Raw genomic sequence first — 15,814 nt, forward strand, 5'->3', positions numbered from 1 at the left:
CAAGTATGTGTACCGTTAAATGTACAATTTTTCCTGAAGATGTACTTTCCTGTCAGATGTTCACCTACAGTTTACTCAACCTAACAAATTCTAAAAAGAAAAAGCTGAAGAGAATACATCTGACGGACTTACGGCTTTCTGTTGTGTCTGCAGAAAGGCTGGGGACCGCTCTGGGTCGCTGGAGATGTCGTCCTCTGATTCCTCCCAGGAAGAGGAAAATCCCGTTGATGAGGCAGAAGAGGAGGAGAGCTTCCTCAGGGTTCTGTTAGTTTGAGGACTAACCTCAGCCTCTTTTACCTCCCTACTGACCTCCATACCGTCGTCCGTAATAATGACAGTGGGGATGGAGCCTAACTCTGGACTAACTCCGTCAGGCTCTGCCTGGGTTGTTGGCTCAGCTCCTGGCTTTGTCAAACATGTCTTGGTCCAAGATGCTGAGCAGTCATTGGCCTCTGATAAAGTCCTGGAGTGATTGTCTGTAAGGCTGTCAGCATCGCTCTTAGTTCCAGCTGATGTGCTCTTATGTGGGCCGCCCTCTTCTGTATTTGGGTCGGCCCCATCCTTCTCTTCACCGCTGACCTGCAGCCCCTCCTCCGTGCCGGAGAAGCGCTTTCCATTTTGCAGTTCTTTGGGGATCCCTGTTGAGTGATCCTTGTTTCGTGTTGCAAATGTTTCCTCCGGGTTCAAGCTAAGGTTGGTAAGTTGGACAGGGGCAAAATAATGAGGAGATTTTCTAGAAATCCTTGGGCTTCGCTGAACCTCTCGACTGAAAGCCTGAGCTGATATTTGGGCTTCAAACAGGTCCACCTTCTTGTTCACCCCCACATTCTGCAATTCCCTGTTGCGTTCAAGTTGCAGAGCAACACGTCGCTCTTCGTTCTCCTGTTCTTCCTCCAGTCCTGACCCACTGAGTCTGCGCACACGACTTCCCACATGCACACCCAGCGATTCTGGCCTTCGACATGGTGAAAGTGCTCTTTGACAACTGGAACCAGTACTTGTTGGGAAGACAAATGACTTTCCTGAAGAGCCAGGGCTCAGGCTGCCTGGGCTATAGGGACTTCCGCTGCCCCCCAGAGGTGGGCTGAATGTTGAACGACTAGGTACTGGGAGCACAGGCCTTCCTGTCCGAGGGCTGTTCTTATTGGTCAGGTTGTTAGGGTTCATCATTATCAAGCTGTTCAGAGCATAAGCTGCCATAATGGCAGGCTAGACCTGTCCGTTTTTGCTCCCATTTAGGTTTATTCATCCAAGATCCACTGGCCTTTGGACCTAACCATCATTGGGAGGAACTAAAGGAAAACTGACATGTAGAATACTAAAATACAATCCTAGACTCCTTTCCTCGTTTACATATTATATCCACCACTGGTTCATCCTTAGCCGAGTTCTGAAAAGAAGCACAAGAGATGTAAAAAGCATATGCTCTTAATATTTGAAGTACTGATGTGCAAAAAGTGAATATGATGGATGTTATAACAAGCAAGACTACCTGAATAATTTCAATAAATGTAAATGCATTTCAGAAATGCAAAAGTGCCTTGGGTTGATTATTGTGCTCACATTATTGAACATTAAATATTTTTCCTGATGTACAGACAAAATTAGTCTATAAATGCCTTCTGCTGCTCAGAAAAGGTTTATATAATTGTGTTGTGTTGTATAAATTTTTGATGGCTATCAAGATGTTTCCGTTTGTCTCTGCAGTGTAACATCGAAATGAGCAATTTCAGCCTTATGGATGTGACATTTGCAGTAAAAACTTAATACATGAATACACAGAGAAAGTGTATGCTAACTGTAAATTGAAACATCTGTTTATATTTTTCAAAACAACAAACCACAAAGGTATGGGAGCAGAAAAATATCAGTCTGTAAACATTTTTAGATTTTAAATGAGGAAAATAAACATGCGTTATGGATTTGACCAAGAAAGTCTGCAAGTTTACAGTATACAGCATACTTTGTAGTAATTCTGTGAATTAAACTGCACAACCCGAAAGAAATAATGCTAATCAATGATAAGAGTTGGCTCACTATAGAACAAAAACGATTGATTTTATTTTATTTGACCTTTTTTGCATTCATGAGGAAAAATCTTGGTTATGGATGTGACATCTCTCTGTTATGGATGTGATAGATGTGAAATTGGCAAGTGTGACTTTGGTAAATCAAAGTCAATAGTTTATCTAATAACATTAACAGATTTCTTTTGAGTATTTTTAAAGCATTGTAAAATACTTACACAAAAAACGCAGAAACAGTTTCAATATTTTGGCGAAAAATATTTGACATTTGCATAGACATATATATCTATAAAAACTTTTTATCAAGTTTTGCTTCTAGTCTTAACTTGCTTTGCTAATTCAGTCAGTGTTGTCCACACATTATTACTTCTTTCCATTGGCAAAAATATAAAAGCAGCATGAAAAGAAAAAGCACATACAAAGAATCATTCAAGACCTTTTATGTCTTTGCCTCGAAAAGACAATGACGTAATACAGTACAACACAAAAATAATATTCCACATACCATTACACTTATATCATATTCAGTTTATCTTGCTAGACTGTAAACTAAAAGATGATTGTTAACATTTATTTTCAAATACCACAAAAATACCTGTAAATTTTTTTTTATCTGCCAACAGTAATCGTTGCAAGGCCTCAACCTCTCTGATGTTAAACATCTGAAGATCTTAAGGAAAAACAGTCCGTGAGGTATCAATTATCTGCTTCTTTTTATAGCAAAATCTACGACATGGGGAAAAGTTCGTTTAACTGGTGCGTTGAAATTTGATTAAGTCAAACGCTCTGCCAAATGATTTCATAATGAACCAGAACAGTTTCCTGCAAGTTTTCCAAGTGGTTCTAATTATTTTTACAGCCGAGGCAAATGATCTGAGAGCCAACACACCCCAAAAAAGCAGCAACAGATTTCTGCAAGTATATAATTTTCCTAAACACTCACCTTCTAGCAACCAGAAACAAATGAAAACACCCACATCTTCAGGATCTTGTATTTAATAGTAATATCTTTCATAGAGACTCCAGCTAAACATCACATGCTTTGACTAAAAAGTCAGGTTGGATGAACCGATTGTGCCCTGCATTTTAACTCGAAGGGGAGAGGTCAAGGGTGGAATGCACCTCCTCTCATTTAGCACAACCACCTCCCTTTTAAGTGATTTTTAACGGTCCATTTTGGCACTGACTATTCAATTGCATCTTGAGACATCCCACAACACTGGTGAAACACTTACACTTTGTGTTTCAATGTAAGTGTGCTTCCAATCATCACCGAAGATGATCATAAACCAGTAGAGGGTTAATATGACTCTTGCAAAGCTTTAAAGCATCTCAATAAAAGCCCTTCACTGAACTGCCCACTCTCTGGCATTCACTGAATTTGAATGAGATGAGAAAACACGTGGTGACTCTCTTATGAACTCAGTAGAAACATTTGTCATATTGTTATTCCAAGAAGAAGAAGAAAACTACACTGAGTACAGAAATACATAAATAAGAAGAAGATTGACGTCACTGTGATGCAAAGAAAACTTAATCTCAGTTCTTGCTGAGCTGGAACACATTCATAAGCATTCAGACACATACTCATTTCACTCATAATGGACATTCATCTGTATCCACAGGATGTTTTATTCAGTTTTCCTAATATCCGTGTCGACAGCTTGCACAATTGTTATCACAACCTCGAATAGAAAACGCTTGCATTCTTACAATACCATAAACAAAACTTGAGATCTCGGCTACTCTCTACAGTACATTCACTACTGTACAGTTCGTGAAGCCGAATGGTTGAGTCTGGCTGTTTTAGCTCTCCTCTTTCATGTAAATCTTTCATAAAAGTGAACTTTCGCGGCATGTCAGACCGAAGTCGGATGCTTACCTACAAGTCTCCTTGTTGCAGACGCTGTTTAAATAGTCGCTGAAGCGCGCATTCGCGAATTCGGGACACGTAGCAGAATAATAACTCCTGTTGTTCTGTTGCTGTTACATTCCAAAAGTTCTTTCTGCAGTTTAAATAATTCTAAACGTTCTAGAATGTCGCTCGAACTGTTCGACACGTCGCGTCGGAGCCGTATGTTTGTTTAATGTACAAAAGGCAGGAAGGAAGTTAAAATGACAGTGAGTCTGAATGCAACGGAACAGGCAGAGCCTCCCTGAGCTCTTTCGCACATTGAGCACAAGGGGAAGAATAAGACTTGATGGTTTTAAGACTTCACCCCAGTAGAGAAGCACTCTGTTTTATTACCATATTCTTATTACCTTTTTTGCTGTATATTTTTTTCCAGTCTACACCCAAAAATTTGCATCTACAGTACTTGACTGAATGTTTGTTTTTAATTGACCCTAATTACCTACTTAAGTCTTTGAAGCCCTTAAAATAGCTGTATTATATAAAAATAAAATAAATGGTATAAATAGGAAGGGAAGGCTTTATTGTAAATATAGACATATTTGTGCTGTGATATATTTTATACCAAAATTACAATTGTTACTATAAAGTTTTATTATTATTATTACATATTTGTATTGTATATTTTTCATGATACATATAAACATTCAGTTACTAAGAGTCGTATGATATCATATAGGCTAGCATATATCATATACCTATTTATTCATTTTTCATGCTAATCGTATTTAACAGTAATAATAGTTTTTAATTATTCTGTTATAACTTTTTTCCCAGAGATGGGTTGTGGCTGGAAGGGCATCCGCTGCGTAAAAAACTTGCTGGATAAGTTGGCGGTTCATTCTGCTGTGGCGACCCCAGATTAATAAAGGGACTAAGCCAACAAGAAATTAATGTTATAACTTTGTCATTTTGTACTGTTTTGTGTTTTCTAGATAGATAGATAGATAGATAGATAGATAGATAGATAGATAGATAGATAGATAGATAGATAGATAGATAGATAGATAGATAGATAGATAGATAGATAGATAGATAGATAGATAGATAGATAGATAGATAGATTACATCTTATAAATAAACATGTGGATATCAATAAATAGGTAGGCTATTGTAAATATACACATATATGGCCATGATGTATATTAATCCATAATTACAGTTATGTTACTATTTAATTATGTTGTAAATGTTTATGAGTTTATCAGGATACAAAATTATTCAGTTACCAAAAGTGGTATCATATCAATTCATATTATAAAATTTGTGCATATATATGACATATATTTGACTCAGTTTTAATGGGCTATTTATTAATTTCTAATGCTAATAGTATTCAACTGTAATAATAGTTTCTAATTATTCTGTTATGACTGTCCTTTTGTAATGTTTTTGGTTCTTTTTATTAGGTTTATATTTTGAATAAATATGTTTGTCTTTTTAATATATACAGTAGAAGTCAGAATTATTAGCCCCCCTGAATTGTTAGCAACCCTGTTTATTTTTTCCCACAATTTCTGTTTAACGGAGAGAAGATTTTTTCAACACATTTCTAAACATAATAGTTTTAATAACTTAACTTTAATAACTGATTTATTTTATCTTTGCCATGATGACAGTAAATAATATGTTACTAGATATTTTTCAAGACACTTCTATACAGCTTAAAGTGACATTTAAAGACTTAACTTGGTTAATTAGGTTCACTAGGCAGGTTAGGGTAATTAGTAGACTATTGAAAAAAAATTGCCTAAATGGGTTAATAATTTTGTCCATAAAATGTTTTGAAAATTAAAAACTGCTTTTATTCCACAAATTTTACTAATAAGACTAAAAATAATAAGAAAAAAAATTATCAGACATACTGTGAACATTTCCTTAATCTGTTAAACATCATTTGGGAAATACTTGAAAAAGAAAAAAAAATCAAAGCTGGGCCAATAATTTTGACTTCTTCTGTGTGTGTGTGCGTGTGTGTGTGTGTGTGTGTGTGTGTGTGTGTGTGTGTGTGTGTGTGTGTGTGTGTGTGTGTGTGTGTGTGTGCGTGCGTGCGTGCGTGCGTGCGTGCGTGCGTGTACATGTGTGCGTGTGTGTGTGTGTGTGTGTATAAAAGTACACTCCTCATAAATCTGTTTTTTTAAATTCATATTTTTAATTTGAAGCTATACAATATTATATTTGTGCATATACATTATATTAGTTAGTACTGAAGCCAAATCTGGAGCTTATCTAACAAAATAACTTTCAATAATGGTCCAAAAACTAGTACACCCAAATTTATGTTATAGAAAAATATTAAAGGCAAATTTTTAAAAAGAGGAAAATTCAAAAGAAGCAAAAAAATAGAAAAATTTAGTTGACATTTTGTAGGTTGTATTTTTTTGTTGTTGCAATATTTAGCTTAAATGTAATTGTATTATCTTTCAGTTTCTAAACATGTTCGAGGACTAAAATATTATTTTAATAAAAATATCTGTTTAATAACTGTTATATCTGTATATACATATATACATATATATATATATATATATATATATATATATATATATATATATATATATATATATATATATATATATACATATATATAAATATATATATTTACACATACAGTTGAAATCAGAATTATTAGCCCCCTTCAATTTTTTTTCTTCTTTTTTAAAATATTTTCCAAATGATTTTTAACAGAGCAAGCAAATGTTTACAGTATGTCTAATAATATTTTTTCTTCTGGAGAAAGGCTTATTTGTTTTATTTTGACTATAATAAAAGCAGTTTTTTTTTTTAACAAGACAAAATTATTAGCCCCTTTAAGTTATATTTTTTCTCGATAGTCTTCAGTACAAACCATCGTAATACAATAACTTACCTAATTACCATAACCTGACTTATTACCCTAATTAACCTAGTTGAGCCTTCAAATGTCCCTTTAAGCTGTATAGAAGTGTCTTATAATAATGTAAAATATCATTTATTGTCATCATGGCAAAGATAAAATAAATCAGTTATTAGAAATGAGTTATTAAAACTATGATGTTTAGAAATGTGTTGAAAAAATCTTTTCTCCGTTAAAACAGAAATTGGGGAAAGAATAAACAAAAGGTCTAATAATTCATATATATATATATATATATATATATATATATATATATATATATATATATATATATATATATATATATATATATATATATATATGAATATATATATATGAAATATATAAACATTGCAAATAAAAAAACAGCATTTGAAAAAACAGCTATTTTTAAAATGATTGAGACTTAGGCTTTTGAAGTCTAATATATCCTATATATATATTATATTATTCATAAAAATATTATATATAATAAATATGCTAAATAATCAATGTAACAAATATTACATATGCTGATATTAATGAAGATCATGAACTGATGCTTTTCTTTAACGTTTTCTTAAATACATACTTGAAGTTTGAATGACTCACCAACTAAAGCAGAAGGATATTAGTAGCTCAGTGTAAATTTCTTCTCTGCTGTATGATCATAAAAACAGGCCGAGAAAGGAAAAGTCAGTTCATCAACCAAGACTGACCTGCTAACAATAAATACCCCTACTGTACCACATCAATTCCTAATACAGCTCCCGGTCAGAGTACAGTATAATATGATAACATCATCCTGATTTTCTTTCTTTCTCTCCCTGTGATGCACAGATGACCAGCCCCACCGAACAAAGGAAAGTGTGTCATATGCACGAGTAAAGTGGATGGAAAATATAATGCTTCAGTGGCCACTCTGATTTGAATGAGACAGACTCGCTGATAGGTGGTATGAAAATTAATTTTCCATCCTCTATGATCGTGACCACTGCATGACCAATGTTCAACAATAAGATTCCCTTCTTCAAAGAATGGATTTTGGCTCTGAGATCTTTCGAAGGTTCAGGATATAACAGGAGCCCTCAAGCCAGCACAGTTCATTTCCAGCAGCATTTCCCTATCAACTGCAGAGGCTATAAAGTCATGTCCGTGCAGTCGCAGAGCTCAGATATACAGTATGAATTACAAATGAGTTCGGAAGAAATTAACTACCCACTAAGCCCGAGAGGTTGTGCAATAATATGTTTGAGAGTTCCCATAAAGAAATCTGATATATGGCCATGCAAATTACATAAATGACATACAGGTTTCTATCAGTATTTCACACATATATATGTCAACATATTGCAAAAACGGCCCTGTTCATATATAGTTTTTTCAACCATTGGAATTACAAATAAATATTCAAATATATCCGTTATAATTGTATATACACTCATAAAATTATTTGGACTGCTTGTTCAAACAACTTATATTTAAAATGAGCTGAAACAACACAATTCTTAAAGTTTTTGGCACTTGTTTTATGTTCAATTCATTTAAATTTGCTAAGTTAATTGATTTGTGTTGGGACAGCATGCATTTATTTTGTGAAACTCTGCATTTTTTATTTTCAATATTTTTATTGCATTTTTTCCAGATAATATATATACTTATAAATGTATATGGAAAATAGAAGTCCTATCAACAAAGAGATGACATGAATTATATAGCAACAAAAACAAGAATCAAGCTTATACTTTTCTACCTTCCATCTATGCACCAGCCCTCCCATCTCCCACACCTCCCTATTTCTGAGGCCTTCAATAAATACGCAAAGATGAATCAAGACACAGATAAATTAATAATGAACCAACTAAAAATATAATTAATATATAATAAATATATGGGTAAATATATAAATATATAAGAACAAAATGTAAAATAAATAACTCTGCATTTTTTGTAATTCCAGTGGTTGAAAAAATATTCACAATTATTGCAATATTTTGACATATTTTATACATGTGAAATCCAAATATGAACTTGTGTGTCATATGTGTAATTTGCATATATTTCCATATCTCAGATTTCTATATGGGTTGCATTGAAATGCATTGAAATCTCTTGCAGAAGCATAATTGTTAGGAAATTGTGTTTATAAAGCTTCACATGCAGTATAATTTATTATAATTTTGTTACATAAAACACAGTTGTAAATTCAATTTATTTTTCAACATAAAGCTTAATCTATGCCGATATGATGACGTTTTGTTTAAGATCGTTATATCCAGATTCATTCAGTAAAGCACGGCTTCCTTAACTCATAGCCAGCTTCAATCCCGACAGAACAGTGGAGTGGACTGAACTAAAGATAAAACTGAGCGGTTTTAAAACAGTTTTGTTCATAGATACAAATGTATAACGTATTAATATGATGTATAATGTGTTAATATTAACAGTCACTATAATATCTAAGGTAATCCACGTCACAAAATTACAGTATATTGGGCATGCATTCCACCTAGTGGTAAAACCAAAGGAATGCACCAATTCATATTATTATATTATATTATATTATATTATATTATATTATATTATATTATATTATATTATATTATATTATATTATATTATATTATATTATATTATATTATATTATATTATATTATATTATATTATATTATATGTGGAATAGGTCAAGTCCTCTGCCAGTGCATGTATGTGTAGTGTATTATGTATATCTCTGTGGATTTTTTGGTCAATAAAGTAACTTCAGCAGTGGTTAAAAAAGATAAGAAAAACTAACTTGATGTGAATTGTGATAATTGTTTCCTATTTCTTAAGCATCTGAGAGCACAATATCGACCACCTGATGGTAACAATTGGAAGGTGTTTGATAAAGGGAGTCTCTCATCATTGACAATCATGACAATCTATATGTTTTCCAAGACAATGTATTTGAAATGAAAATGTTTTCATGGGTATAAATGAACTAATTCATTTTTCATTTACTTAATTAAACACTAAAAAGTATAAACAATCAAAGTGTTCAATTAGCAAAATCTTTTTAATAAATAAAAGACTAATTGAAAATCTTACTGTATTTAATTATAGATATATGTAAAGATTCTTTTATTGTTAATAAAATAAATTTCTTTGTTCTCTATTTCCCCCTGGGGATGCCTATCCCAGAGATTCTAGAGAAAATTGCAGGTTGTGTATATATAATAGCTAACCTATATTGATTTTAGCTTTAACTTATTGTGACTTTTGTAAACTTAAAGCCTTTTGTAAAGCTGCTTTGAAACAGTTACTATTGTAAAAAACCTTATACAAATAATCTTAAATTATCATTAATAGTAGTAGTATGTATGTATATTTTCTTTTATTTTCTCATTTTAAAGATTTTTTTTTGGCATTTTTGCCTTTATTTTTCAGCTTTATTTAAGTGAAGTGGGAGAGAGAAGGGCATCAGGAAAGGATCTCAAAAGCCGAAGGTATTGACTTGTATACCCTGCACTGTCCCTTTATTAAGATGTGTACCACAAATAACAAAGTTTAATTTAAGTTCATTTGGAGAAGCAAAACAGAGTATGTTAAGAGTAAAACAATGATTAGGAATATATCAGAAGGAGGGTTAAATGCATTAGAGTTTATTCTATTGACTATGTCTTTAAAATCATTTGGATCAAGAATTTTCTTTATAACAATAATTCCTTAGGGTTTTTTTTATCCCCAATTTTAATCTTTAAAAAATGCTAACTTGTGATTTTATGTGTTCTAAAATTTCTGTAAGATGTCCAGTTTTCATAAATAAGCCTTGAACCCATGGAAACTGATTTATAAGCATAACTTTTCCCGCCATGTATTATTTGGAACAATCAGTATATTTTATTCAAAAACAAGTCCATATTCTGAAATGATTATGTTTTAAAAAGAATTCATTTTTGTTACAGACTTATTCAGTAGGAAATGTATATAGTTACAGTGAATTGATTAACACATTTGATTTAGAAATTACTTTGAATGAATACAAAAAATGTGTTCATTGTATCTCCCAAAACTATTCACCTTATTAAAACCACAAAAATATATAACCATGTATAACTAATACAATGGTTTTATTTATGGTTTGCAACTCTGGATTATTGGAAATTGACAAAATAACAAAAATTTTATTTGGAAAGTACCATACCCACAAAACAAAATGTATGCTTACTTTACCAAATTGTAAACTATTTTCCATTAATCTACATTTTTTTTATGATTCACAGACTTCTATACAGAGTAATACCAAAGCTTTTAAGACATCCCAACTGCTGAAAAAATACTTAATGTCCATGATTAATTTTTGTTGTTAATTCCCAGTGATGTGTGATGTGATGTGATGCAGCTATAAGGGCATCCTCTGTGTAAAACTCTGTCCATTCTGCTGTGGTGACCCCTGATTAATAAAGGGACTAAACAAAAAAGAAAATGAATGAATGAATTCCCTTGAATACTGTTTTATGGATAATTCCTGTTTAATCAATAAAAAAAGGATCGGGAAACGTCCTCGAGCCGCACTAATAATATTAGTAATGTATATTTTATTTTCTAAATCTAATCTAATCTTTGCTTTCCATTTTATTTGTATTTATTTGTATTTATTATTGCTTCTTTGATAATGCGAGTAGTTTTTGTTTTCTTTATAAATACTCACTAAAAAGGCCACCCCCTGTTGACAACCACAACAGTAAAAGAATCTTCCAGCGCTTCGCGTTTTAAACCACTAGGTGGCAGTAAGTGATCAAGTATTGCGAGATGTTATTCTGAAATCAAAACAAGCGCAATTTGAACATTATAATTAGTTAAAACCTCAGTAGGAATAATTTAATTTGGTGCTTGTTATGCAACAGCTCATTAATAACCAAAGCAGAAACACATCGTCTGCATTAGATGTGCAAATTAAATTAATGATTTTTGTTCCTAAAAGATTGCTACTGATGCCAATCTCACACTAATTTGGCGTCGTGTATTTTTACGGTTCAAACTCTCCTTCGAAAGGAGTATTTTCTATAAAAGATGTTTGTCCTTGGTCAGCATATATTAGGTCAAGTTTCTTTTCAGTCAGACCCTGCTTTGAGTGAAATGTAAAACAACCAATAGGATTGCAGATAAAGTTTCTAAGCACCGCCCACTCTTAGCGTTGCTTCCACCGAGTAGCCAATAGCAGCCGACATGAGGAGGACCCAAAGAGCTCTGACAATCACACTTGAGAAGGGTAAACAGCTCTTACCTCATGGACGCAGATCCAGCGTTTACAGAGAGCTGGACGCTGAACACAGCTACATATTTGCCAGCTCTGGGGGTAAGTACCAACAATAAACCCTGTTTTTTTATGAAGAATATATGGATATTAGTGTATTAATTAAGGGATCATCTAGAACCTAATGTAAAGAACGCGGATTGGTTTTAGGAAGCGCGTTTTGGGTCGCTTGCTAACATGCGCGCGAAACTCACGTGTCGTATGTTTAATAATGATACCACATTTTAGTCTGCATGAGATTAATGCGTATGATATTTATGTGTATTTAAATTGGCGGTGTCACTCGTGCACTGTGCATGTGTTTTCATTCTGTTCACGTGGTCAGGAAAACATTATGTTGTGCCATTTTGAAGTTCCTATAACCAAATAACACTGTGTGCAGTAATATTTGTTTTTACAGTCATTGATACCCGAAAGTCAAGGCCTGATTACACTACGCATTTCCCCTTCTTTACATGCTCAAGGATAGCAGGTTTGTGCCAGAGGTCTTGCAAAACAATAAGAGTTGGCACCTTGGCACACTCAAGGAGAGATATGGCAGGCATTCTGTTTGTTTAGAAAACACACATAAAGAAATAATCATTAGTGTTTTGTCTTGGAGTTTTTCCATTTGATTTACAAGCTTTAATGTATAAAGTTGATTTTTTTTAAACTAATTAGTTGTTTTTAAATAAATTATATAATAATAATAAAATTGCTTTACTAGAACATTTTCCCTAATAAACATAGGTTATTTATGTATGCAACATACAGTGCTCAGCATATATAAGTACACCACTCACAGATCTATCTTATAAATTCATATTTTGAATAGGAATCTTTACAATATTATATTTGTGCATATAGATTAGATTAGTCAGTGCTGGAGCCGATCTAACAAAATAACCTACAATAATGGTTCAAAAACAAGTACACCCAAATGTGTAAATTATAGAAAAATACTAAATACAAATTTAAAAAAAAGAGGAAAAATCCAAAGAAGCAAAGTTTAGTTGACATTTTGTAGGTTGTTATTTTTTTTGCAGTATTTTGCTTGAATTTATTTGTATTATCTTTCAATTTCTTTCAATTGAATATGTATGGTGACTAAAATATTGTTGTTATTATTATTATTATTATTATTTTATTTGAAACTTTCTTTATTGTTTTTTATTGTTATTGACATTTAAACAACAACTTACAACTTTGGTCCAACAAACATTCATACCACAATTGACAATAAAACATGTATTACAATAAAACATAAAATGCAAAAAGGAAACAAATAATAAAATTAATAAAATAATAATAATCTTCTGTTTTAATCTAAATTAGTCTAATTCTCTTCAGTTTAACTATTTCTTGCAGAATGTGTTTTTTATTTTTGATATAATTTTTCTTTTTTTCTTTTTTTTTAAGGGAGAATCTGATTTTCTCTAGTTCCAAATGTTTCGTTACATCCCTCATTAGATGTTTATATGTAGGAGCAGCTTTCTGTTTCCAGTTTAATATTAACCTTTGTGCTAGTAGACAGACAAATAAAACTATTTTATGCTCTGTACTGTTTTTAGCCATCTCGAAATGAGTAAAGCCTAGAACTGCTATGGGATCTGGATCTATCGGCTTTTGACTTTTTTTGAGACTGTTAGAAAAATATTTTTCCAGTATGATAATAATTTTGGGCAGCTCAAAAACATATGAGCCAGTGATGCTGGTTCTAGCCCACAGTTCTAGAAATATCTTATGTTTTTGTTTGGATCAATGCAAGTGATGTGGTGACTATTATTTGAATAAATTTATCTGTTTAATAAATCTGTTTTGTTTAAATGCACTTAAAACATTGCCTATATTCACTGAGAAATGGATACAAATATTTGTTTTCAAAATGTGGTGTTCTCAATTATGTCGACGTCTGTAAGTTGCATGTATAAAAGTGGAAAGTATGACTCATGTTTCTTTTGTTAAATAGTTTTGTCTAATTTTTAGGATATATTTTTCTAATTTATTTATTTTGTAAGATGAGAGTACTTTCCTAAATTGCTTGATTTTGCAAGCCATTCAGTGCAGTTACACAGAGCAGAGATGTGTTAATGTGTTAAGTGAATAAAAATAAAGGCAGCTGTTGTGAAGATCACCTCTTCGCTATGCCTATAAGCCTCAAGCTAAATCTTTGTTTATAATCTTTTTTTGGTAGAGCTGCTTGTATGCTAAATATCATCACCAGCCTAGAGTTTAGCTAAGATGACCCGACTAAAGGGCACTACTAATGTGGTTTGTTTTGATTTTGTGTTATTGCTTCACAGCATAAGCAACTAATGCTAGACCGATGCCAGTTAAATCATTAAATAAACTTATTAAAAGTTGCTTTTATATTTGCACATTCATTCATTTTAACAGTCCCTATATTGTTTACCACGCTACTTTGAATATTTGGCCTGAAATTACAAGTAATTATGACTTCAAAACAACATCAGCAGTATTTCATTGTTGATTCAGCTCCTAATATGATTTCTTTTTCAGAGTATGCAAAGAATGCTTTTCTGAAATGATATTATCAAGAAGAAAGTCAATGTGTGAATAGAAAAACAGCTTTATCTCAATTAAAAACTTCCTGTGATTTCAAGTGTAATATTTGTTTTTTTAATGAATATGAAGTCATTTTTAAATATGGGTCATAGATGAAAATGGGGGTTTCAGTCATTAAAACACTGTCTAATTCAGCTGTGATTGTTTTGGTATATTTTTGAAATTTCTATTTGTTTGATTTGCATGATTTGAATGATAGACTTTCTAAAATGCCATTCTGTGTAACAGTAGTTTATGTAACTTTAAGAAATATTTTCAAGTAGTCCTGTCGTGATATCTGTTTTTTTTTGTGGTACGATATATAGCAACAAAATTAATCATAATAAACCAATATTATTGTCATTACAAGAACATTTTGACACTTTAATAGAATCACAATGCAAGTACGCTCTTCCAAAAAACACAATATTTTATTCTTAAGAATATGTCCTTTAATTATAGTCATTTTAATAATTACGTATTGGAATCAGATTGTGAAAACGTATATCCTAAACAATGTCAACAATAATGTTAAGGAAAAAAGAACTAGAAAAAAAGTTACTGATCCATTTTCAGTCATTTGGTGTACTGTGCACATGAAAATATGCTATAGTAAAATATATTAAATACTGTTGTTTATTTTTTTATACCATACTGACACTAACACCTCCAATAGTGACTGTGCAATCAGCTAAAATGTGGCTAAAATAGTTTTTTATGTATGGACCATATTTATTGCATCATCAAAAAAAATTGAAGACATGACGCATGTTGTACGATAAGTCGATGTATACATAATTGTGGCAAGCCTATTTTTAAGCGTATTTATGAAAAAAAAATTATACAATGTCAATCGGTTAAACAAAAACATTTTAAATATCTAATATATAATGATTTATAATATAATTATAATCATCTTCATTTAAAAGTATATATGAGTGATATTACGTGTATAATTTTTACACTTGATTGTAATGGAATAGTGTGTAAATGTTATTTACCATTTTATTTTCTCCAAAGTTATTAGTTATTAAAACTTGAATACATTAAAAGACACTTTCATTAAATATTTTGTGTCTGTAAAATCTTTTAAATTAGGTCTGCATATCATAATGCATTATTGTATTTTTATTTTGGTCTATTTTACGGATAATAAGGCTTCTTTAAATTTCTCTATCACTA

At 31.8% G+C, this 15,814-nt stretch overlaps 2 protein-coding genes and 1 long non-coding RNA gene across 9 annotated transcripts in view; 2 read left to right on the top strand and 1 right to left on the bottom strand.

The window, feature by feature from the left end:
- The window catches only part of LOC141379398 (uncharacterized), a 74,003-nt gene extending 72,464 nt beyond the window's left edge, over positions 1-1,539 (top strand). For both annotated transcript variants that reach the window (XR_015518827.1, XR_015518826.1), the window contains one exon: positions 154-1,539. This is a non-coding gene — a long non-coding RNA (uncharacterized LOC141379398). The remainder of the gene's footprint in view (positions 1-153) is intronic.
- itpkb (inositol-trisphosphate 3-kinase B) overlaps positions 1-4,120 on the bottom strand; it is a 64,414-nt gene extending 60,294 nt beyond the window's left edge. For 2 of the 4 annotated variants that reach the window (XR_015518710.1, XM_087298524.1), the window contains exons 1-2: positions 3,910-4,120; positions 133-1,390 (exon numbers count right to left, since the gene is read on the bottom strand). Coding sequence is in view for 2 of the 4 variants with exons in the window: in XM_087298524.1 (XP_087154650.1) it covers positions 133-1,200 (1,068 nt within the window). In the remaining 2 variants the exon portion in view is untranslated. Of the gene's footprint in view, positions 1-132; positions 1,391-2,970; positions 3,089-3,909 lie in introns of those variants that run through there. The other 2 variants (XR_015518711.1, XM_087298525.1) reach the window with 1 other exon arrangement.
- Positions 4,121-12,016: 7,896 nt separating this feature from the next.
- coq8aa (coenzyme Q8A, genome duplicate a) overlaps positions 12,017-15,814 on the top strand; it is a 59,711-nt gene continuing 55,913 nt past the window's right edge. For 2 of the 3 annotated variants that reach the window (XR_015517568.1, XM_087296611.1), the window contains exon 1: positions 12,037-12,130. The gene's annotated coding sequence lies outside the window, so the exon portion shown is untranslated. 3 annotated transcript variants of the gene reach the window in all.

The sequence above is a fragment of the Danio rerio genome, chromosome 20 (genome assembly GCF_052040795.2).
Source record: "Danio rerio strain M-AB ecotype USA chromosome 20, GRCz13ab, whole genome shotgun sequence".
NCBI classification, from domain to species: Eukaryota; Metazoa; Chordata; class Actinopteri; order Cypriniformes; family Danionidae; genus Danio; species Danio rerio.